The sequence below is a fragment of the Orcinus orca genome, chromosome 9 (assembly GCF_937001465.1).
Source record: "Orcinus orca chromosome 9, mOrcOrc1.1, whole genome shotgun sequence".
Classification (NCBI taxonomy): Eukaryota; Metazoa; Chordata; class Mammalia; order Artiodactyla; family Delphinidae; genus Orcinus; species Orcinus orca.
In genome coordinates this window covers 43,870,882-43,893,761 of record NC_064567.1, presented here as the reverse complement: position 1 = coordinate 43,893,761, position 22,880 = coordinate 43,870,882, and the positions used below count along the sequence as shown (strand labels likewise).

The following is a 22,880-nucleotide window of genomic DNA, read 5'->3' as shown; positions in this document are numbered from 1 at the left end:
ATCAAGACAGGATGGTACTGGCACAAACACAGAAATACAGATCAATGGAACAGGATAGAAAGCCCAGAGATAAACCCACACACATATGGTCACCTTATTTTTGATAAAGGAGGCAAGAATATCCAATGGAGAAAAGACAGCGTCTTCAATAAGTGGTGCTGGGAAAACTGGACAGCTACATGTAAAAGAATGAAATTAGAACACTCCCTAACACTATACACAAAAATAAACTCAAAGTGGATTAAAACGTAAAGGTAAAGCCAGACATTATAAAACTGTTAGAGGAAAACATAGGCAGAACACTCTATGACATAAATCACAGCAAGATCCTTTTTGATCCACCTCCTAGAGAAATGGAAATAAAAACAAAAATAAACAAATGGGACCTAATGAAACTTAAAAACTTTTGCACGGCAAAAGAAACCATTAACAAAAGGAAAAGACAACCCTCAGAATGGGAGAAAGTATTGCAAACGAAGCAACTGACAAAGGATTAATCTCCAGAATATACAAGCAGCTCATGGAGCTCAATATCAAAAAAACAAATAACCCAATCCAAAAATGGGCAGAAGACCTAAATAGACATTTCTCCAAAGAAGATATACAGATTGCCAAGAAAACACATGAAAGGATGCTCAACATTGCTAATCATTAGAGAAATGCAAATCAAAACTACAATGAGGTATCACCTCACACCGGTCAGAATGGCCATCATCAAAAAATCTACAAACAGTAAATACTGCAGAGGGTGTGGAGAAAAGGGAGCCCTGTTGCACTGTTGGTGGGAATGTAAATTGATACAGCTACTATAGAGAGCAGTATGGAGGTTCCTTAAAAAACTAAAAATAGAACTACCATATGACCCAGCAATCCCACTACTGGGCATATACCCTGAGAAAAGCATAATTCAAAAAGAGTCATGTAGCACAATGTTCATTACAGCACTATTTACAATAGCCAGGAAATGGAACCAACCTACTTGTCCATTGACAGATGAATGGATAAAGAATATGTGGCACATATATACAATGGAATATTACTCAGCCATAAAAAGAAACGAAATGAGTTATTTGTAGTGAGGTGGATGGACCTAGAGTCTGTCCTACAGAGTGAAGTAAGTTAGAAAGAGAAAAACTAATACTGTATGCTTACACATATATATGGAATCTAAAACAAAAAAAAGGTTCTGAAGAACCTAGGGGCAGGACAGGAATAAAGACTCATATGTAGAGAATGGGCTTGAGGACACATGGAGGGGGAAGGGTAAGCTGGGACAAAATGAGAGAGTAGCATGGACATATATACACTACCAAATGTAAAATAGATAGCTAGTGGGAAGCAGCCACATAGCACAGGGAGATCAGCTTGGTGCTTTGTGACCACCTAGAGGGGTGGTATATGGAGGGTGGGAGGGAGACGCAAGAGGGAGGGGATATGGGGATATATGTATGCATATGGCTGATTCACTTTGTTATACAGCAGAAACTAACACAGCATTGTAAAGCAATTATACTCCAATGAAGATGTAAAAAAAAAGTTGGTTGTGAGTTCCCAGACATTGGGAACAGACTTGTGGGTGCCAAGGGGGAAGTGGGATGGTAGAGGGATGGATTGGGAGTTTGGGATTAGCAGATACAAACTATTGTTTATGGAATGGAGGGACAACAGGGTTTTACAGTGTAGCACAGGGAACTATAGTCAATGTCCTGTAATAAAGCATAATGGAAAAGAATATGAAAAAGAATATATATACGTTTGTATATGGTGTTAGGTAGTGTTCTAATTTCATTCTTTTACATGTAGCTGCCCAGTTTTCCCAGCACCATGTATTGAAGAGCCTGTCTTTTCTCCATTGTATGTTCTTGCCTCCTTTGTCGTAAATTAGGTGACCATATATGCGTGGGTTTATCTCTGGCATTCTATCCTGTACCATTGATCTTTATTTCTGTTTTTGTACCAGTACCATACTGTCTTGATTACTGTAGCTTTGTGGTATAGTTTGAGGTCAGGGAGCCTGATTCCTCCAGCTCCGTTTTTCTTTCTCAAGATTGCTTTGGCTATTCAGGGTCTTTTGTGTGTCCATAAGAATTGTAAAATTTTTTGTTCTAATTCTGTGGAGAATGCCACTGGTAGTTTGATAGGGATTACATTGAATCTGTAGATTGCTTTGGGTAGTATAGTCATTTTTACAATATTGATTCTTCCAATCCAAGAACATGGTATATTTCTCCATCTGTTTGTCATCGTTGATTTCTTAGAATAGGAGAAAATACTTGCAAATGAAACAACAGACAAAAGATTAATCTCTGAAATATACAAACAGCTCATGGAGCTCAATATCAAAAAAACAAACAATCCAATTAAAAAATGGGCAGAAGACCTAAGTAGACGTTTCACGAAGGAGGGCATACAGATGGCCAAGGGACACATGAAAAGATGCTCAACGTCACTAATTATTAGAGAAATGCAGATCAAAACTACAATGAGCTATCATCTCACGCTAGTCAGAATGGCCAATATCAAAAAATGTAGAAACAATAAATGCTGGAAAGGGTGTGGTGAAAAGGGAACCCTCTTGCACTGTTGGTGGGAATGTAAATTGATACAACCACTATGGAAAACAGTATGGAGGTTCCTTAAAAAACTAAGAATAGAACTACCATACGACCCAGCAATTACTGGGCATATACCCTGAGAAAACCATAATTCAAAAAGACATGTACCACAATGTTCACTGCAGCACTATTTACAATAGCCAGGACATGGACGTAACCTAAGTGTCCATTGGCAGATGGATGGATAAAGAAGATGTGGCACATATATACAATGGAATATTACTCAGCCGTAAAAAGAAACAAAATTGAGTTATTTGTAGTGAGGTGGATGGACCTAGAGTCTGTCATACAGAGTGAAGTAAGTCAGAAAAAGAAAAACAAATACCATATGCTAATGCATGTATATGGAATCTAAAAAAAAAAAATGGTACTGATAAACCTAGTTGCAGGGCAGGAATAAAGATGTAGACATAAAGAATGGACACGGGGTGGGAGGGGGAAGCTGGGGTGAAGTGAGAGTAGCATCGACATATATACACTACTGAATGTAAAATAGTTAGCTAGTGGGAAGCAGCCCCATAGCACAGGGAGATCAGCTCGGTGCTTTGAGGTGACCTAGAGGGGTGGGATAGGGAGGATGGGAGGGAGGCTCGGGAGGGAGGGGATATGGGGATATATGTATGCATGTGACTGATTCACTTTGTTATACAGCAGAAACTAACACAACATTGTAAAGCAATTATACTCCAAGAACGAACTATTAAAAAAAAAGAATATATATATATATGTATAACTGAATCACTTTGCTGTACAGGAGGAATTAACACAACATTGTAAAACAACTGTACTCAATAAAATAAATTTTAAAATAATTGTCTGTGAGTTCCAAAGAACAAGTCTATGTAGTGTTCTCCAGAACCAGATCCAAGCTGTGGAATGTCTGTGATTTGCATCTATATACAAACAGAAACCCACAGAGGTATGTATTTGGGTTTGCATGTGGGTATATAACCACTCACATAGAGCCTTGATTTGCAAGCACAAGCATAGAAAATGTGGTCACAGTATTCTCCATGTCATTATTATCGGTTTGCTCCTTTTTCTGAGGAAGTCAGGCTTCAAATTATACCTGCCAGCCCTCGGTTGGACACCACGTGAGATAGCACGGTTAGACACCATGGGGGACCACCCAAGATGTGGAAGAACATTTGTTTCCTTGGCTGGGAAACTTCAAGGAATGTGTAACACCAACGTAGTGGGTGTTGAATTGTAGTTAAAGTATTGATACTTCCTAAATCTTGTGTCCTGATTTCATCATCTTCCTTCATTCCACTCTAGGGAAAGACATTCCTGGGCAGGCATCTCTGGTGTTTGATGTTGCATTATTGGACCTCCATAACCCCAAGGATGGCATTTCCATTGAGAATAAGGTAGTTCCTGAAAACTGTGAGCGGCAAAGTCAAACGGGGGACTTTCTCAGGTATCATTACAACGGCACACTTCTGGATGGTACATTCTTTGATTCCAGGTAAGCAAACAACAGGGTCCTTCACTTACCAGAACATCTTATTAAATATAGTTTATAGCTTGTCAGTGCTGATTTTGAGTTAGTATTTTCATCTCCAGTATAGGTTTCTATTTTCTGATACTGAATTCCTTCAGAGGTTGTTAGAACGGTCTCCTTGGGGCCTGTGGGAGATAGGTCTGCAGGAAAGCAGGAGAGGCTCACCCTGGACTCCCACAATCCCTCTAGACTGTGCTCGGCTATCCAAGTATAAACCCAACTCTGGGGTCCAAGGTGGGAAGTGACCAGGAGGCAGGTCCAGGCGGTAGGATGCGAAGAGAACAGACTTGGTGCTGGGAGATCTGGATTCCAGTCCCTGTGTGTGGTGCACTAGGTGTGTGACTTTGGATAGCATTTGACCTCCCTGAGCTTCAGTTTTTTCGCTGTTGTTAGCACCTTTCTCAAAGAGATGGTTAGATTAAAGAGAGAAGGTAGGCAGAAGCACTTTGCAAACTTTCATGGCTTATCTGCTGCAGGGACTGTTTGGATGCTGGGCGGAGCCTGTTGTTATTCAAAGCTTTGTTTTGTTTATCAGGCTTAGCCTGCAGTTGTGAGCAGGCAACAGGTGTTTGGTATGTGTTGCTCATTCAGGTGGCATGTGTTGTTTGGATTCCTTTAGCTTCCTATAGAGCAAGCAAGTAGTGACAGCAATCTACCTGTTTCTCTGAGACTTCTCGTTTAATTAGTCACCCAGAAACATTACAGAATTTTTATACGGTATAATTTTATTTACATAATTCATTCTTATTACTCCGCGGATCTCTTCTTTTAAATTTTTCATTTGACTTTTTTGGAAAAAGGCAGTAGTCTCATGGTTCAAAATTAAAACAAAATATGCGTTAAGATATGTTGTACCGACCATCCCTGCCAACCTCACATCCCCCTCCCCCCAAGCCACTTAGAGTTAACCACTGTTATTAATAAGTTTCTTTTTTTATTCTTCAAATGTGTGGATTTTTTTCCTAAAGCAGATATAAGCAAATACAATTGTTATAGTATTTTCTCCGCTTTATAGTATATAGCATATAAAATACTATATACATACATATATAACATTGTGTATTATATACATGCACAGATAACATAATGCTATGTACTATATACACTATTATGCTCCTTGCTTTTTTTTTAATTAATTAATTTATTTTTGGCTGCCTTGGGTCTTCGTTGCTGCGCATGGGCTTTTCTCTAGTTGCGGCGAGCAGGGGCTATACTCCTCGTTACGGCACGTGGGCTTCTCATTGCGGTGGCTTCTCTTGTTGTGGAGCACAGGCTCTAGGCGCACGGGCTTCAGTAGATGTGGCATGTGGGTTCAGTAGTGTGGCTCGCGGGCTCTAGAGTGCAGGCTCAGTAGTTGTGGTGCATGGGCTTAGTTGCTCCGCAGTATGTGGGATCCTCCTGGACCAGGGCTCGAACCCATGTCCCCTGCATTGGCAGGCGGATTCTTAACCACTGCGCCACCAGTGAAGCCCCTGCTCCTTGCTTTTTTTCACCTTGGAATTTTTCCATATTAATGCATAGAGAGAAATCATTTTTTATGTCTGTGTAGTGTTTCATTGAGTGAATATACCATATTTATCTAACCATTCCCCATTGATGACATTTGAGTTGTTTTTATTTTTTCTATTAAAAAAAATTGAGAGAGTGTGTGCGTGCGATTACTTGTCACATATGAGCTTGGTTCCGTCTTTTATTCCCTGGAATTTTATTTTTAGTTGAAAAGCCATTTTTCTAGTGGATACCAGATTTCTTTTCATATTAATGGAACCAGTTTTCTTAGGTTTCAAACAGATTTCCATTTTAGTACACTGGGGTCTAATCCATCTTAAGAGCTAAGTAATATTCCATTATATAGATTTGCCTTAATTTAGTAATCAATCCCTATTATTTTCTATCTTTTGATGTTCTAAGAGGGACTGCAATAATTATTTTTGTAGCTAAATCTTAAATAATATGATTGTTTCCTTAGGATAAATTTCTAGAAGAATCTCTAGGTCTAAGGTTATGTGTATTTTTACAGCTTTTGATATAAGTACCAAGTTGTCCTCAAGGAAGGTTTTACATCACTAAGAGTACCCCATTTCCTGCAAACTCAGCAACATTGGGTATTATTTAAAAATAATCTTTGCCAATTTATAGGAGAAAAATAGAACTTTATAATTGTAATGTGAATTTCTTTGATTGCTATTAAGGTTGAAATTCTTTCAGATGTTTATTGACTATTTGGATATTTTCTTTTGTGATTTACCTGTTTGTGTATTTGCCTGTTTTTATATTGAGGATATTGGTATTTGTCCTTTTCTTATTAATTTAAAATCTCTGTACATTAAAGATATTAACACTTTTATGGTTGCATATTGTTGAAAGCATATTGCCTGTTTATTTGCATTTTAATTTCGGTTGTTGTGATTTTTGATCTGTTTAAATATAAACCTTTTATGTTGTTAAATACATTCCATTTCTCCTTTATGGCTTCCTTTATTCTTATGTAAATTCTTATATATTCTGTCTTGAGTAACTTGCTAAAAAGTCTCTCCCTGCCCCTGGACTTGTTTTTTTTCCCCTAGAGTATATAAATATTCACCTGTATTTTCCTCCTGCTCTTCTAATGACTTTATTTTTTTATCCTTTAAAATATTCTCTATTAGAATTTTTATTTTAAAGAATATTATGTTCTTGTTGTATAAGTGAAACAATGCAAAGATATTTAATAAATTGTAATAATTTCACATCAACCCCTTCCATTTTCACCACTTGAAGTAAATATTAAAAAGCTTCTGCAGGCTCTCTCAGTGTTTATAAACGCTTTCATGTTTCAATCTTAAATCCATCTGGAATTTATTGTGGTGTTCAATATGACAGTAAGGATCTAAATGTTTTTTTCCAGATGGTTAGCCAGTTTCTCCAACACCCTTTATTGAATAACTGTATTTTCCTCACTCATTTAAAATCTGACATTGATCATGTACCAAATTCTTGTATACACTTTTGGGTCTTGGTCTAGAATTTTTATCCTTTTCCAGTGATCTAGCTATTTCTGGGCCACAGTCATACCTTTAGCTATTGTAACTTTTTAGTTTGTATGATAGAGAATATTCTTTTTCTTTTTAAACATCATTTTTTCCTACTGTGATACATTGATATGGTTCAAAATCCTAAAAGTGTAAAAGAATATACAATGAAGAATTTTTCACCTATCCTTGTCCCTCAATCACCCAGTTCCCCTCTTCACAGGGAACCAGAGTTATGCACTTCATAGGTCTTCCATACATATACAATGAAATACAGATAATTATGTAGAAAATCTGCTTCCTGGATGAGGAGGATCATTTGTTACTATCATTTCTTCACGCCCCTTGGCTTTGTGGTCCCTGAGGGATATTGAGGAGGAAGATCCTCTCACAGCTCTGCCTTTTCATCTCCCTGGTCCCACTGCTGACCATCTTCTCTGACACAGTCATCCTTGGGCTGTGTTTGATGAGGTGACAGTGGAACTGACTGGCTCTTTCTCAGGACAAGCTTTTTGCCACATCTGCTCCAGCTGGGGGTGGGTAATGGGTACAGATAACTGTGGTTCAGAGTTCAGTATCTGAAGTGGCAAATGAAGTTTTATTATTTTATTCTGGAATCATCAGGCTTTGTTTTCTCCAAACTCAGTAATCAGACTCAATTGGCAATTAATACAGAGGCTGGATCTCTCCACTGAGTGGAATGCCTGGGGCTCCTACCAGAGGCACTTGGGAAATTCAGGTACTCACCGGGAGGTAGCTTGGTGAGCATGGATTGCAGTAGGGCGAGTTCACTGCAGAGTTAAATTGCTCTCAGTATATATGCTACTTTTCTGGCAATCTGAATATTCATGCCCCACATATACAGATACTCTCCTCTTTAGAGAAATTCTTAGTTTCTTTTTTTTCCTTTTTGGGCTTTCATTTGAAACTTTATGTTAGAGTAATAGAAGACTCTAGAACTTCTAAGTTGTTTCTTTACAAGAGATAACAGAGAAATAGTTTCTGACAAGGGCCCCCTTGATGCTTTTTTCATTAACCTGACATGGTCAACAAGCGTAGAGTCCGATTTACATTATAGCTACATTTCTGCATGATTGCTTCTTGTAACCCGCATCCCATTCATAACCTGACCAAACCAGAGGGCTGGAGGGCTCATTTCTGGGAGCGTTTGTGCAGGCGGCAGCTCCCACGCAGTGTGTGGATCCTTGTTCATCACTTCAGGGGAGCGTGTTTCCTGGCTTGTACTCAGATTCTAGGGTTCACCCTATTCTGGAGTCCGGAGGCCCCTGCGCTCTGTTGCCTCATGGTACCAACTACACTGCTGCTGCGGTATTCCTCGTGACCAAGCTCTTTTCCTCTTTCCCAGCTACTCGCGGAACCGCACCTTTGACACGTACATTGGGCAGGGCTACGTGATTGCTGGGATGGATGAAGGTTTACTCGGCGTTTGCATTGGAGAGAAGAGGAGGATCGTGGTCCCCCCTCACCTGGGGTATGGCGAGGAAGGAAGAGGTAAGCGCTGGCTGCCTTCTAAGACTGCCTTAGAGAGGCACTGACTGATGCTTCCACGCTGCTTGGAACCAGGGCCTCTGGCAAAGCGTAGAAGCTAAAGTCTAGCTTCAGATTCGAATACTCAAATAACTCTAGTTTCTAGAGATGCTCTGTCATGACTCCTTGGTCCCCCTGCCCGTTTTCCTTTTCCTTTTGGAAAATTTAAAACCTACACCAAAGTTGAAAGAACTGTACAGTGAACTCCACTTAGATTCACCAGTCGTCAACATCTTGCTATATTTGCTTTATATATATAACTACAGTACATTTTTTCTTCGTTGAGCCATTTGAAAGTAAATTGCAACCCCCCTTTTTCTGTTTTTCGTTTTTTTAATTTTTTTTCCCGGTACGCGGGCCTCTCACTGTTGTGGTCTCTCCCTTTGCGGAGCACAGGCTCCGGACGTGCAGGCTCAGTGGCCGTGGCTCACGGGCCCAGCCGCTCTGCGGCATGTGGGATCTTCCCAGACCGGGGCACGAACCCGTGTCCCCTGCATCAGCAGGCGGACTCTCAACCACTGCGCCACCAGGGAAGCCCTGTTTTTCGTTTTTATTGAAATATATTTGACATATAACCTTGTGTACATTTAAGGTATACATGTTATTTTGATACATTTATGTATTGTAATGTGATTGCCATTGTGGTGATAATTAGCACCTCTATCATGGTACATAATTATCATTTCTTTTTGATGGTTGGAATAATTGATAATTAGCAAGTTTGATGATTATAAGACAATATTGTTGTCTATATTCACTATACTGTGCATTAGATTTTGGTTTTTGTTTTTAACAATTTTATCGAGGTATTATTTACATACCATAAAATTCACCCAATTTAAGTATACAATTCAATGACTTTTAATAAATGTTGTGAGTTGTGCAACTATCACCTTAATCCAGTTTTAGAATATTTGTCACCCAAACAGCAAACTTCTTTTTAAAAGTTACACAAATAATATACGTTGACTTTAGAATAAGAAAATAGAGATCAACAACAACAAAAATCTCCCATAATCTCACCACCCAGGAATAACCATTGTTAATGTGGTAGGTGGAATATCGGCCCCAAAAGATGTCCATGTCCTAATCCCCAGAGACTTTGCAGATGTGATTAAGGTAATGGTCTTGAGATGAGGAGATTATCCTGGATCATCCAGGTGGCCTTGATGTACTTACAAGGATCTTTGCAAGAGGGAAGCAGGAGACCAGAGAGGGGAGAAAATGCTACACTGCTGACTTAGAGGATGGAGGAAAGGGCCACAAGTCAAGGAAGGAGGGTGGCCTTGAGAAGCTGGAAAAAGCAAGGAAACAGATTCTCCTGAAACCTCCAAAAGGAACACATCCCTGCCAATACCTTGAATTTAGACTTTGAGTCCAGAGTTATGAGAGTAAATTTACGTTGTTTTAAGCCACCAAGCTTGTGGTAATTTGTTGTAGCAGTAATAGGAAACTCATATAACCGTGAAGTGACTGTCCTTCTATACTTTTGAGTATATGTGAATCTGTGTAGATAAAAGGAAATAAACACATATCCATCTACACTATTGACAAAAAATACTACAGTATTTTTTGTGAATAAATACTGACAAAAGTGGGATCACCTATACATATTAGTTTGTAATTTCTCTCTTTACATAATTTGTCGTGAACACTGTTTTATGCCAACAGGTTGCATAGAATTTTAATGGTTGCATAGTGTTCCAAACCATATTTCCTTTATTATTTTTTTTCTCAGATACCATTTTTTGCCAACTTACTTTGGAAGAGTTGATACAGTATTTGTTTTGCTTTTGTGTTCTTTTTGCTAATGAGATTCTGGCTGGCCTGGCTGGCTGTACACATTCATTTTGTTAACCTGCTTCTGACTTCTACTGCTACAGTGGATTTCAGAATTTTCCCAGTAGGATTTGTTTGGAGGATCTAAGAATCATCAGATTGGTTGGAAACTAGGCTGTACCATGGAGAAACATTATTTTTCCTGACTTAAATTTCTGATTTATAAAGCCACAACCAATCACAGCTTAAGGTCTTAAGATCATTCAACAAACCTTGCTTCATGTTCTGTTTGTCTAGTGTCTTGATGCTCTGTTGTTTTGTATTATGTAAATTTCTACTTCTAGCCAAATACATGCAGGAATAGACAAATACTTTCAGCATATTCATGTTTCATTTTGCCCTCAGGACTAATTCTTCCTTTCCCTAAAAAGAATATACTGATGGAAAACACTTGCTTAAATTATTTCTCCTTTTGGCTTTCTCACAAGTATGAGACAGTTTTGCAAAGAATTATATAAGGCTCTGGGAAACATTTGAAGTCTCATAAATTTTCTGGGCATGAGGCTACTTCACCCTGAATCATTTGTTCCCATGGTGGGGGGAGGGGCACCTTGGCAAGTAACACCCAGCTGCTCTTGCACAGGGTCTGTTTCTGTCCTATTGATTAGCGAGTGCCCTTGGCCTCCTTGTGGGGTTTGCCCAGGACCTAATGCTAATCACTGAGGGACTGACCTTAGAAGGGTGTCAGGACACAGAGGAAGCCTGTGGCATTCTCACCACATACCACAGGGCCAGGCACATGGTAAGCATTCAGTAAATATTTGTGGAAGGAAGAAATGCTGGACTTTCCGACTCATCAGCATTTCATTTTGTTGCAGCCATTTTCTCTTGCAGGGTTGGTGGAGGGGAGGGGGTAGGCCTTCTGTAAAGGCTCTGGCCCTTTCTGCTGTCTGCTTTGTTCCATGGGGACAGCCCTGAATTTAGAGCGTTGGGATGTTTGCAGCCCTGAAATGGAGAATGGATTCTGCTGCAGGGTTGTGGCAGCATCACTTCCTCAGTTTCTGTTCCCCAACTTCCACATGACCTTTTAAGCACTCTTTTTCGAAAGTGAAGAAAGCTAATATTTTACCCACACTGTGAATGACTTCTCATGTACGAGCTCATTCAAACCTCAAAACAGTTCTCTGTTAAGATAACGAGGCCCAGAGAGGTTGAGTCATTTGCTAGAGGCCACAATAGCTAATCGGTGATGGAGTTGAATTGCACCCAGGGTTCTTGCTGCCTGTGTCATAGGCAGAGGGGAAGAATGAGTTTCCATTATGCTGTGACTTGTTGATACCCATATATGAAGAACTGAAAACTCCAACCAGAAGTCCCAGAGCTCTCAGAGGAAACCCACGCTGCCAAGAGCTGCCGTGTTTCCTTCTGGCCCAGTTGGCCGGCCGCTTTATTTTTTGTCATCTGTGTCTCTTCTTTTTTTTTTTTTGGCAGTACGCAGGCCTCTCACTGTTGCAGCCTCTCCCGTTGCGGAGCACAGGCTCCGGATGCGCAGGCTCAGGGGCCATGGCTCACGGGCTCCGCGGCATGTGGGATCTTCCCGGACCGGGGCACGAACCTGTGTCCCCTGCATCGGCAGACAGACTCTCAACCACTGCGCCACCAGGGAAGCCCTGTGTCTCTTCTTGAGGCGGCTTATCTAGTGGGAAAAATTGATGAATACTTTTCTGCATTGGTTAAGGGTTTATTCAGAGAAGAGGCTGGTGTTGGGGCCTAATGAAATGTTGGATTATTTTCACCTGTTTACTGGTGTTGGGGAGGAGATAGTTTCCTCTACCCTTCTAGGTTCTTCTGGCTGGTCTAAGAAATAAATTGATATGAGACAGATTAACAGGAGAAAATCAAACAAAGTTTAATGACATTTATATATGGGAGAGACCTAGGGAAACTGACTAACTCACCAAAATGTCTGAAGCCCTCACCTTAAACACCACCATTAGCTAAAGACAGAAGAGGATGTTGGGGGTAGTGGTTTCGGACCTGGAGATGGAAAAGCAAATGTTTGGTAAACAAATGTTTACGGGGCCACACAGACATTGGGACACCAAGAGAAATTTTAACTAACAGACTTTGCTGGGTTCCTTCCTGTCTCCACATCTAGTTCATACAGTAGTTATGTATGGTGATAGCTCCCCCCATGCCCCAACAGGTCTTCTATCTACATTCTTTAGGCAGTTAAGGAGGTAAAAAGAAAGGTTTTCTTTTTTTCTTTTTTTTTGAGTCTTTTGCGTCTTGTTTATTTTCAACTTGAAATAATCCACATGTCGAAGAGACATTTTTGGGGTGGCAATTTTACTCCCCTACACTGGTCAGCACTTATTTTTACACTGTGTATTCTTTGGAGAAGGCAGAGCCAAATAGAGGGAATGAGGGTGGAAGGGGTGGTGGCTGCCTGGGGCAGGTGGGATCTTATGGCTTGAGGTCTAGTCTGGGTTTTTTTGTAGGCCCAGCAACCCCATCTATCTGTCCATCAAAGATTTAGTGAGTGCCAGGATTCCCTGGTGGCGCAGTGGTTAAGAATCTGCCTGCCAATGCAGGGGACACGGGTTCGAGCCCTGGTCCGGGAAGGTCCCACATGCCGCAGAGCAACTAAGCCCGTGCGCCACAACTACTGAGCCTGCGCTCTAGAGCCCATGAGCCACAACTACTGAGCCTGGCTCTAGAGCGCGCGAGCCACAACTACTGAAGCCCGTGCGCCTAGAGCCCGTGCTCTGCAACAAGAGAAGCCACCGCAATGAGAAGCCCACGCACTGCAACGAAGAGTAGCCCCCGCTCGCTGCAACTAGAGAAAGCCCACGTGCAGCAATGAAGACACAACACAGCCAAAAATAATAAATAAATAAAAATAAAATTTATTAAACAAAAATTTATTGAGTGCCTTCATGACCAGGCACTGCCCTAAGGTATTGGGGATTCAGCAGAGAAAAAGACAAACTCCCAGCCCACATAGAGCTTACATTCTTATTGATGCCTCAGTAGATGTGCATTTGTGCCTTAATCAGACACCTGGTAGACTGACTCATGCTAACTTCCTAGGAGCTGACATAGAACCGGACATTGAATACTTACTTGAAAGGGTGTGATTGACCTCTCCACTGATCAGAATACTTGGACCTGGCATCCTGGGGGCCTGAGAAGCTGGGTTAGTTATCAGGAAAGTGCTGGGCAAACTGATATCAGAGCACAGGGGCGTGGGGTAGTCCTGGTGCCCTAAGATAGTCCTGCACATGAATGTACCTTTGAGGGTGTCAATTGAAACAGCAACAACAACAACAATGTAAGAGCTGTGAGTTCAGTTTTATAGTTTTATTTGGGGTTACTGAGGACTATATAGCCTGGGAGATAGCCTCTCAGATAGCTCTGAGGAACTGCTCCAAAGGTAAGGGGGATGGCCAGTATATATGTGAATTTGGAGGAAGGATATGTACAGTAAAGCACACATCTTTTTTTTTAAATTAATTTATTTGTTATTATTTTTGGCTGTGTTGGGCATTGTTGCTGTGCGTGGGCTTTCTCTAGTTGTGGTGAGTGGGGACTACTCTTCCTTGCAGTGTGTAGGCTTCTCATTGTGGTGGCTTCTCTTGTTGTGGAGCACGGGCTCTAGGCACAAAGGCTTCAGTAGTTGCGGCACATGGGCTCAGTAGTTGTGGCTTGCGGGCTCTAGAGCACAGGCTCAGTAGTTGTGTTGCATGGGCTTAGCTGCTCCACGGCATGTGGGATCTTCCAGGGCCAGGGCTCGAACCCGTGTTGCCTGCATTGGCAGGCAGATTCTTAACCACTGTGCCACCAGGGAAGCCCTAAAGCACACATCTTGGTAGAAGGTAACTGCTAGTCACGGGGAGTAGGTATCTCAGTTACTGACTTTAGTGCTTTTCCAGGTGTAGGAAGATGCAAGAGTCTGGGTTCATAAAGTTTTCTCCTGAAAACCTCTAACAACCTGGAGGCCTGTTCTGCCAGTTTTCCCAGAGCACAGGTACCTTATCCCTGATCTTCCCCCTGAATGTTTTCCAAGGTGTGCTGTAGGTCAGTGACTGCAGTGGCTAATGACTGAATTCTTGTAGATCCAGGTGGCAAGCAACATTCACTTAGTTGGTGCTGGGCTGCAAGCCTTGTAGTTGCCCAGCCTTGAAGCTGAAGAAAGAGCCCAGAGACAGCCACAGAGACATCAACCAGTTGTTGGATAAGGGATCTTACAAGTCTGCAGCGAAAGATCCTGGAGTAACACCCCATCGTGAACGGCAGAGAGCAGGCAGTCCATGGCAGGAATCTTCGCTACTTGCGGGGGAGAAGGGGCCACCATTTAAAGGGGGAACTGATGTCAGCTTGGCTCATCAGTTACCAGGGAAACCAGCACCTGGGGCAGGGGGCAAGCATGTAGGCAGTTACTGATTAAGCGCTATGATTAAGAGAATTGGATAGTCATGTGAGTGAAGCAGGGACTGGTTGAGCAGGGGCTGTACAGAGAGCAAGAAAACAGCCCTCTTGAATGGTCCAACCATATAGTTGGCAAGGGGAGGTTAAGTTTGTACCAGCCCAATGCCATCAGTTTCTTGTCCCTTTCTGGGCTCCGTCCACACGTTTTTTTCAGAGAGGTTATTAGAGCTGCTCAGGATGCAGCTTTCTTTTCCACCAATCCCCTTCACCACAACCATGGCCTGCGCCTTGGTCCTCCTCATGGAGATGAGAGGCGGGGCTCCTAAATATCCTCAGCTGCTCACTTACCGACCATTTAGCACAGCGCTCCTGAACCTTGGCTGCCCCTTAGAAACGCCTGGAAAACCAATGCCTGGTGCCACTGTAGTCCAGCCGTTCTGCAAGGTTGTGGCATATCACAGGCAAGAATCGCCTGGAGAGCTTAAAGATCACAGAACCAGAGGTGCTGCATGGGAAAGGGCCTGGCCCTTTGCGTTTTCACCAAGTTCTCCAGGACATCCTGATGGCACCCAAGGCCGAGATCACTGCACTAGGTGAGCTACATCTGAATCTCAGAGTGGGGCCCAGGTGATGTTTTTTTCAGATGATCATGATTTTTCTTTTATTCTGTGAATGTGGTGAATTATTTTATTTTTTTATTGGGGTAAAATGCACATATTTACCATTTTAACACGTTTTAAGTTTACAGTTCAGTGCCGTTGAATATATTCACAGTGTTGTGTAACTATCACCACTGTCTATACCCAGAACTTTTCCATCATCCCCAACACAAACTCCCCATTACCCTCTCCCCCTCCAGCCCTTGGTAACCACCGTTCTACTCTCTGTCTCTATGAATTTGCCTATTCCAGGTGCCTCATATAAGTGAAAGCATACAATATTTGTCTTTCTGTGTCTGGTTTCTTTCACCGAGCATAATGTTTTCAAGGTTCGTTCCCAGTTGGTTTTAATGAGCAACCAAGATTGAGAAACCCCTTGTCTGGCTCCACAGCCACTGCCCTCCGTTAGTGTGTGCTGTTTCCCGCAAAGAGCTGCCCTTGGCCCTGGTTCCAGGCACCCTCCTATGGCAGTTTGCAATACCTGGTTCCTCTGGGAAAGATCCCGGACCCTGTTAACCACTCACTTCAGCAACTCCCCATCACTAGTGAGTATGAGGCACCTGTGTGCTGCTGTAAAAGCCCAAGCTTCTCTAATTACTACCTTGGTAACTTGGGGCGGCCATCAAAATCTGTGCCTCAGTTTCCTCATCTGTAGGTTGGGAATATAGGATTATAATGAGAATTAAATAAACTAATACATCTAAAGCACTTAGAAGAGTGCCTGGTACCTAACAAGCACCTACCCATTAAGTGTGTGTTGGAGAGACAGCAGCCGGGAAACAGATGAGCACATGGTGGGGTGGGGGTGGTGTGATCTGGAGGATGGGGCGTGGGGAGGGGCTGTTGATGTTCACATAGCGCTACTGAATTGTCTGTAGCTGTGTTGTTTTCTTGAACAAGTTATATCTGAGTTGGTTTTCTTGTCTGTAAAATGCTAATGAAAATATTATACCTCCTTGATTCTAAGTAACACTATTTACAAATTTTTTACGTGTAAACTTCTCTGAAATGATCTGGGGGTGTGGTGAACAACCGATACCCTCCTGAGAAGCTGTCATTAAATGAATGGATGACCTGCTACTCCTGCATTCATGGTAATATTTACCCAACAGGGTTCCTGCAGGGATTTAATGAGAGAGTGTATGTGAAAAATGCTTTGTAAACTGTAAAACATTATTCAGATGTGAGATAATGTTTTCAAAAATGGAAAAGAGTAATAATTTTGTGTAGAACAAACAGGATGTGTTGTAAAGCCCTTTGTGAGTTGTTAGGTGTAGTATATCTTAAGGGGCATATATGGGCCTAGTTTGGCTAGGTGATTTCCCCTGTGAAGTTTCTGTTGGTTTTGCTTCTCTTAAGCAGTGGTAGGGCACTAAAGTGATTTTCATTCTACAGCTGATTTTCTCATCTCACCTCTTACGTCTAGCAGGAGCGGGGCAAGCCTTAATTTGGTTGAGCTTTAGTTTTCTCATCTGTGATGAACTTAAGCCATAAATCTTTCAGGTTGAACCATTCCATGGGGCAGTAGTACTGTGTCTTGAATTTTAGTCCAAAGTGTGTTCCTGACTGTGGACCCTCGACAAATCTGTGCCTCAGTTTCCCCATCTATAAATTGGGTTAGGCTACTTCTAATGGCCCTTCCAGCTCCACTTTTCCAGCATTGCCTAGGATTTCACAGCTGGGTCCCCGTGTTCCTCACTGGAGGTCTGTGAGGAATACCTGGTGATACTGGGGAGGCACGTGCGCTGCTGCTTGGAGGGTTCCCTCTAATTGCCTTTGTCTGTCCTTTAGGGAACATCCCCGGCTCGGCTGTGCTGGTGTTTGACATCCACGTGATTGACTTTCACAACCCTTCAGACTCCATCAGCATCACCTCCCACTATAAGCCCCCCGACTGTTCAGTGCTGAGTAAGAAGGGGGATTACCTCAAGTATCACTACAACGCCTCGCTTCTGGATGGGACGCTGCTGGATTCCACGTAAGGGCTGCCAGGGATCGGTGGGGTGTGAGCCTGGCAGATAACAGTCAGTGTTCCAACAATCCTCCTTTTCTTTTCATCAGATACTGGTTGAGAGCTTTTATCTTCATGCCCTTTGCGCTGAGTGTCTCAAGTGTACATCGCTACTCCGGTGCATTGTTCCAAGAGTTCCCTATGAATGGTTTCATCCTGCACCCGTGAAACTGTCTTTCTGAAAAGCAGATCTTATCTTATCCTGCTGTCTTTAAAAATTAACCCACAAATAAAATCTAAACTCCAGAGTCTGGCATATCAGGCTCTCTTGTCAGCTCTGTTCTGCCTCGCCAGCATCTTCTGCTGAGGCCCGTCTTCTGCCTCCCAGGGGTGCCATGTGCAGTGGTGCAGGATGTGCACTGCTTACACCCTTCCTTCTGGCCAGCTTCTGCCTTGGCTTAAATGTATTCCCTTTTCTCAAAATCTTTGCTTAATTCCTAGGAAGAATCAACTGCTCCCATTTCTATAGTCTCATAGTCTCATAATGTTTTATGTATTACCTGCCTTTTAGTTATTTTTGTTTCTATTGCTGTTGCTGGTCTGAAAACCTTAGACACCCAACATGTTTATTCATATTATTCCTTACACCTAGACCAGAGCATAGGCCAAAGGGAGTACTTTATAAATGTTAAGTGATTGAGATGAATCTGAAAATATATTACTAGGAATCAACAGTGTATACTAGTATCATACAGGTAAAAGGAACTTTCCTTCTTATGTATCTGAATCTTCAGAGGTATCTATAAGTTAATACACTATTCTCTTCTTTGGGAAAGAAACATTTTTGGCCTTTTTAAAAATTTTATTTACTTTAGGCTGCATTGGGTCTTCGTTGCTGTGCACGGGCTTTCTCTAGTTGTGGTGAGCGGGGGCTACTCTTTGTTGCGGTGTGCTGGCTTATTGTGGTGGCTTCTCGTTGCGGATCACAGGCTCTAGGCGCGTGGGCTTCAGTAGTTGTGGCACACAGGCTCAGTAGTTGTGGCTTACAGGCTCTAGAGTGCAGGCTCATCAGTTGTGGCACACGGGCTTCAGTAGTTGTGGCGCACGTGCTTATTTGCTCCGTGGCATGTGGGATCTTCCCGGACCAGGGCTCAAACACGTGTCCCCTGCATTGGCAGGCAGATTCTTAACCACTATGCTAACAGGGAAGTCCCTGTTTATTTTATTTGTTTATTTTTGGCTACATTGGATCTTCGTTGCTGCGTGTGGGTTTTCTCTAGTTGCAGCGAGCAGGGGCTAATCTTTGTTGTGGTGCATGAGCTTCTCGTTGTGGTGGCTTCTCTTGTTGTGGAGGACAGGCTCTAGGCATGTGGGCTTCAGTAGTTGTGGTACGCGGGCTCAGTAGTTGTGGCTCGTGGGCTCTAGAGCACAGGCTCAGTAGCTGTGGTGCATGGGCTTAGTTGCTCTGCGGCATGTGGGATCTCCCCTGACCAGGGCTTGAACCCGTGTCCCCTGCATTGGCAGGCGGATTCTTAACCATGGTGCCATGCAGGGAAGCCCTCAGTCTTTCTTTATGTCTCTATATAAGTACACCCATTTTTGTATTGAGCCTGACTTAGATTCCCAAGTTTAGTCTTGAGGAGAAAGAAGGGCTTCATATAAATATGTGCTACTGCATTTATTCTAGATGGGGAGGGTCTTCTTTCCCTCTCACGCGTACCTCTGCCTTCTAGCTTCAGGTGACAGAGTGTGGCTGGGGAGAGCCAGCGTGGAGAGCCTGAGGGACATACTCCTCAGAGCATTCTCTCTGGTGCTATGAGATCCGGTATCCTCAGGCAGTTAACGTATTTCATGAGATCTAAAACGTGCTGGTTGTTAGAAGCATCATTTTATGTGTCTCAAGAAAGTAAGAACACTGCCAAAAAACAATGAGATGATGTCAATTGTAAGATGTATCCCAAATCAAGAGATATTAAAATGTGAAAAAAATATGCATTATAGAATCAAGGAAATATGTTCTAGGTTCTGGGGCCCAGATTTACAGGGACCTGGCTTACAACAAACCTCTTTGCACTGATGATTAGACAGTGAGGAAGAAGCATGGCTTGTAGTTGTTTTGGGAACAAGTGAGCTTATGCATGGGAAAACTAGGTTAGAACAGTCTGTAAGGCCGATGGCTAGCTGTCATTGCTCTGGCCAACGTTCATATTCTTGTCTGGTGCTCCTATGGCCTTGGAAAGGGAAGTGGGGGTGGGAAATGAACAAAGGAATTTCTTCTCTGGTGGGTTCAGGATACGCTTCTCACGTGGGGTGGGGAGAATCAGTCTTCCTGCTTCTAATGTGTGTTTGGCGGATGCACAATATTGTTACAGAGCATCCGGGAGCCACGTGATGCTCCTTCCTCTTCTCGGAAACTCCATTCTGAACCACTTGAGTCATTTGTGTCACGTGTAAACTGACACGGAAGAGCAGTGTCTGGGCGTCCCTGCTGGTCTCCGCTGGGTGGAAGCTTCAGAATAATGGGATAATGGGAAGTGTGGCAGGAGACTGCTTACCGGGGTGTGGGAGAGGAGCTCCTTCTGGAAGAGGGGATCTGGTCCCGCCCCGAGCCCACATGGGCTCTGTAAACAACGAGGCAGGTGCTGCTGCCCGTTCATCAGCGCTAGGAGAATCCATGATGGAGAGGATAGAGGGGAATGTGGGTGGAGAGCCAGAGGGGGCAGCCTGCAGGCAGGAAGCAGGAAGCTTGCAATGAATGGGAAGCTGGGAATGCACAGAAGGAATGAGGAGAATGTCTGAGAGAAAACGGCAAAATAAAAAATAAAAATAAAATGATGACTTGAGGAAAAAGAATTAGCAGGGTGTTCAGAGATGCAACATGAATACAAATTGCTTGCTTGGAGGATTTTTTTTTAATTTTATTTATTTATTTTTGGCTGTGTTGGGTCTTCGTTGCTGCGTGCGGGCTTCCTCTAGTTGCGGTGAACGGGGGCTACTCTTCATTGCGGTGCACGGGCTTCTCATTGCGGGGTTCTCTTGTGGAGCACGCACGGGCTCTCGGCGCATGGGCTCAGTAGTTGTGGCGCACGGGCTTACTTGCTCCGCGGCATGTGGGATCTTCCCGGACCAGGGCTCGAATCCGTGTCCCTTGCATTGGCAGGCGGATTCTTAACCACTGTGCCACCAGGGAAGCCCTTGGAGGATTTTTTTTAATGTATGTTGAAACTGGCCTCAGAGAAGAGTAAACATTTGTTATTTGATAACTAAATGAGTTCTCATTCTGTAAGACTTTGAAACCCAGTAGTCCCACGGGAAGTTCCCCACGGTCCCTGGAGAGAGGCAGTGTGAGGGCGCCTCTGTGCTGCTGACAAAGGAGGGATTGTGTGGGGGGCAGGACAGAGGACCCGCCTGCCCTCCCGCAGGCCTGGGGCCAAGGCATCCTGTGCCAGAATTGGCTTTGTTTCTGCTTCCTCCCAGGTAGGACAAATGCAAACGCGGTTTTAATTTGCTAGCTCCAGAGAACCAGCCTGGCCCTGGGAACCAGCTTGAGAAGGGAAGGAGGCTGCGGCCCTGCGGCCAGGGGAGGCTGGGAAGCCTGAGAAGGGGAGGTGACCAGGGGCAGTCCCTTCCCTGTTGTCAGCACTTGGTGATGGACATCAAGGGGGCGCCAAGATATCCAGGAGGCTTTTCTTCCTCGCCATTGAAGAACATTCCCACTGTTTGCCTTTAGGATGTGATAGGAATGCCATCTATTTGGAAATAGATTTACTTTCAGTAATGAATGAGGTGATTGAGCCAACTTTTATTTGTTTAGATTCCCCTGGGACCTTGGGCATCAAGGATAATTAACACCATGGCCCAAGTTCACAGTTATTTTTCTGGACTCATAGGCTATTACCGGCACAAGCACTTCACACTCTCAAGGCCATCCATTTATTGAGCTCTTCATGCTTGCTCTCTGCCGTGCCAAGCATATTATTTACTATTTGGAACGGGCGCAATAGCTGTTATTATCTCCATTTTATAGATGAGGAAAACTGAGAGATTATATTTCCTGGGGTCAAATTAAATTTGACCAGGATTCAAACTCAGGTCTTGCTGAATCCAAATCCCAGGATCTTAACTACATTATATATTTTTTAAATTCTCATGAAAATTTCTGACTAGCTACAACACTGACTAAAACTTAGAGAAAAATTGCAAGACCAGTACAAAGCACTTCCCCGCTACGCCGCACCATTGGTGAGAAGGTTGCCACTGTGATGGCTCTTCACCTCTGAAAACTTTAGTGTGTAATTTCCAACAAAGGTGGACATTCTCCTACATAATTCAATTAAAATCAGGAAGTTAATGTTGATACATTACTTTTAATCCTCAGACCCCACTTAAGTTTTGCCAATGTTCCAGTAAGTTCTTTTAAAGCAAAAGGATCCATTCCAGTATGTCCAAAACTCTCAAACTCTCGAACTCCCTTAGTCTTCCTTTGATTTTTACCTTGACACTTTTGAAGGTTATGGGCTGGTTGTTTTGCAGAATGTCCCTCAGTGTGGGCTTGTCTGATGTTTCCTTATGATTCCATAGGGGTTCTGCATCTTTGGCAGAAAGATCACAGAAGGGATATGTTCTTCTCAGGAGGATACTCTTAAGTACCAGTGGGTTCACGGCCTAACCAGGGACTCTTCTGTTTCATTTTTAGGTGGAACTTAGGTAAAACATATAATATCGTTCTGGGATCTGGACAAGTCGTGTTGGGAATGGATATGGGTCTCAGAGAGATGTGCGTTGGAGAGAAACGGACTGTGATCATTCCACCCCACCTGGGCTACGGGGAGGCTGGTGTGGGTGAGTATGCAACAATGTTAAAAGGTGTTTGGGGCACATTCACCGTCTGTATTTTGTGCTTATTTAGAACCACAATATGCTTCTTCCATTTAAAACCCAAAGACTGTGGGACATTTTGTTTTCTAATTTATTTTTGGCTGTGTTGGGTCTTCGTTGCTGTACGTGGGCTTTCTCTAGTTCCAGCGAGCGGGGGCTACTCTTCCTCGTTGTGGTGTGCGGGCTTCTCATTGCCGTGGCTTCTCTTGTTCTGGAGTATGGGCTCTAGGAGCATGGGCTTCAGTAGTTGTGGCACACGGGCTTAGTTGCTCCGTGGCATGTGGGATCTTCCCGGACAAGGGCTCAAACCTGTGTCCCCTGCATTGGCAGGTGGATTCTTAACCACTGCGCCACCAGGGAAGCCTGGGGACTTTTATTTAAGTATTTAGATTTTTGTTTCAAGACCCCGTGAATTCGGTGTTAGTGCCACATTAATGGGATTAAACAGGGGTTTCTGTGAAATAAACCTTGGCTCTTCAAACCCACATGTGGGAAATGTCCCTG

At 43.2% G+C, this 22,880-nt stretch overlaps 1 protein-coding gene across 4 annotated transcripts in view; it reads left to right on the top strand.

Annotated features, from left to right (window-relative positions):
* Window positions 1-22,880, top strand: part of FKBP9 (FKBP prolyl isomerase 9) — a 50,751-nt gene that overhangs the window by 22,378 nt on the left and 5,493 nt on the right. For all 4 annotated transcript variants that reach the window (XR_007479049.1, XM_004269922.4, XM_033428308.2 and 1 more), the window contains exons 5-8: window positions 3,894-4,083; window positions 8,497-8,642; window positions 17,339-17,525; window positions 22,195-22,340. Coding sequence is in view for 3 of the 4 variants with exons in the window: in XM_004269922.4 (XP_004269970.1) it covers window positions 3,894-4,083; window positions 8,497-8,642; window positions 17,339-17,525; window positions 22,195-22,340 (669 nt within the window). In the remaining variant the exon portion in view is untranslated. The remainder of the gene's footprint in view (window positions 1-3,893; window positions 4,084-8,496; window positions 8,643-17,338; window positions 17,526-22,194; window positions 22,341-22,880) is intronic.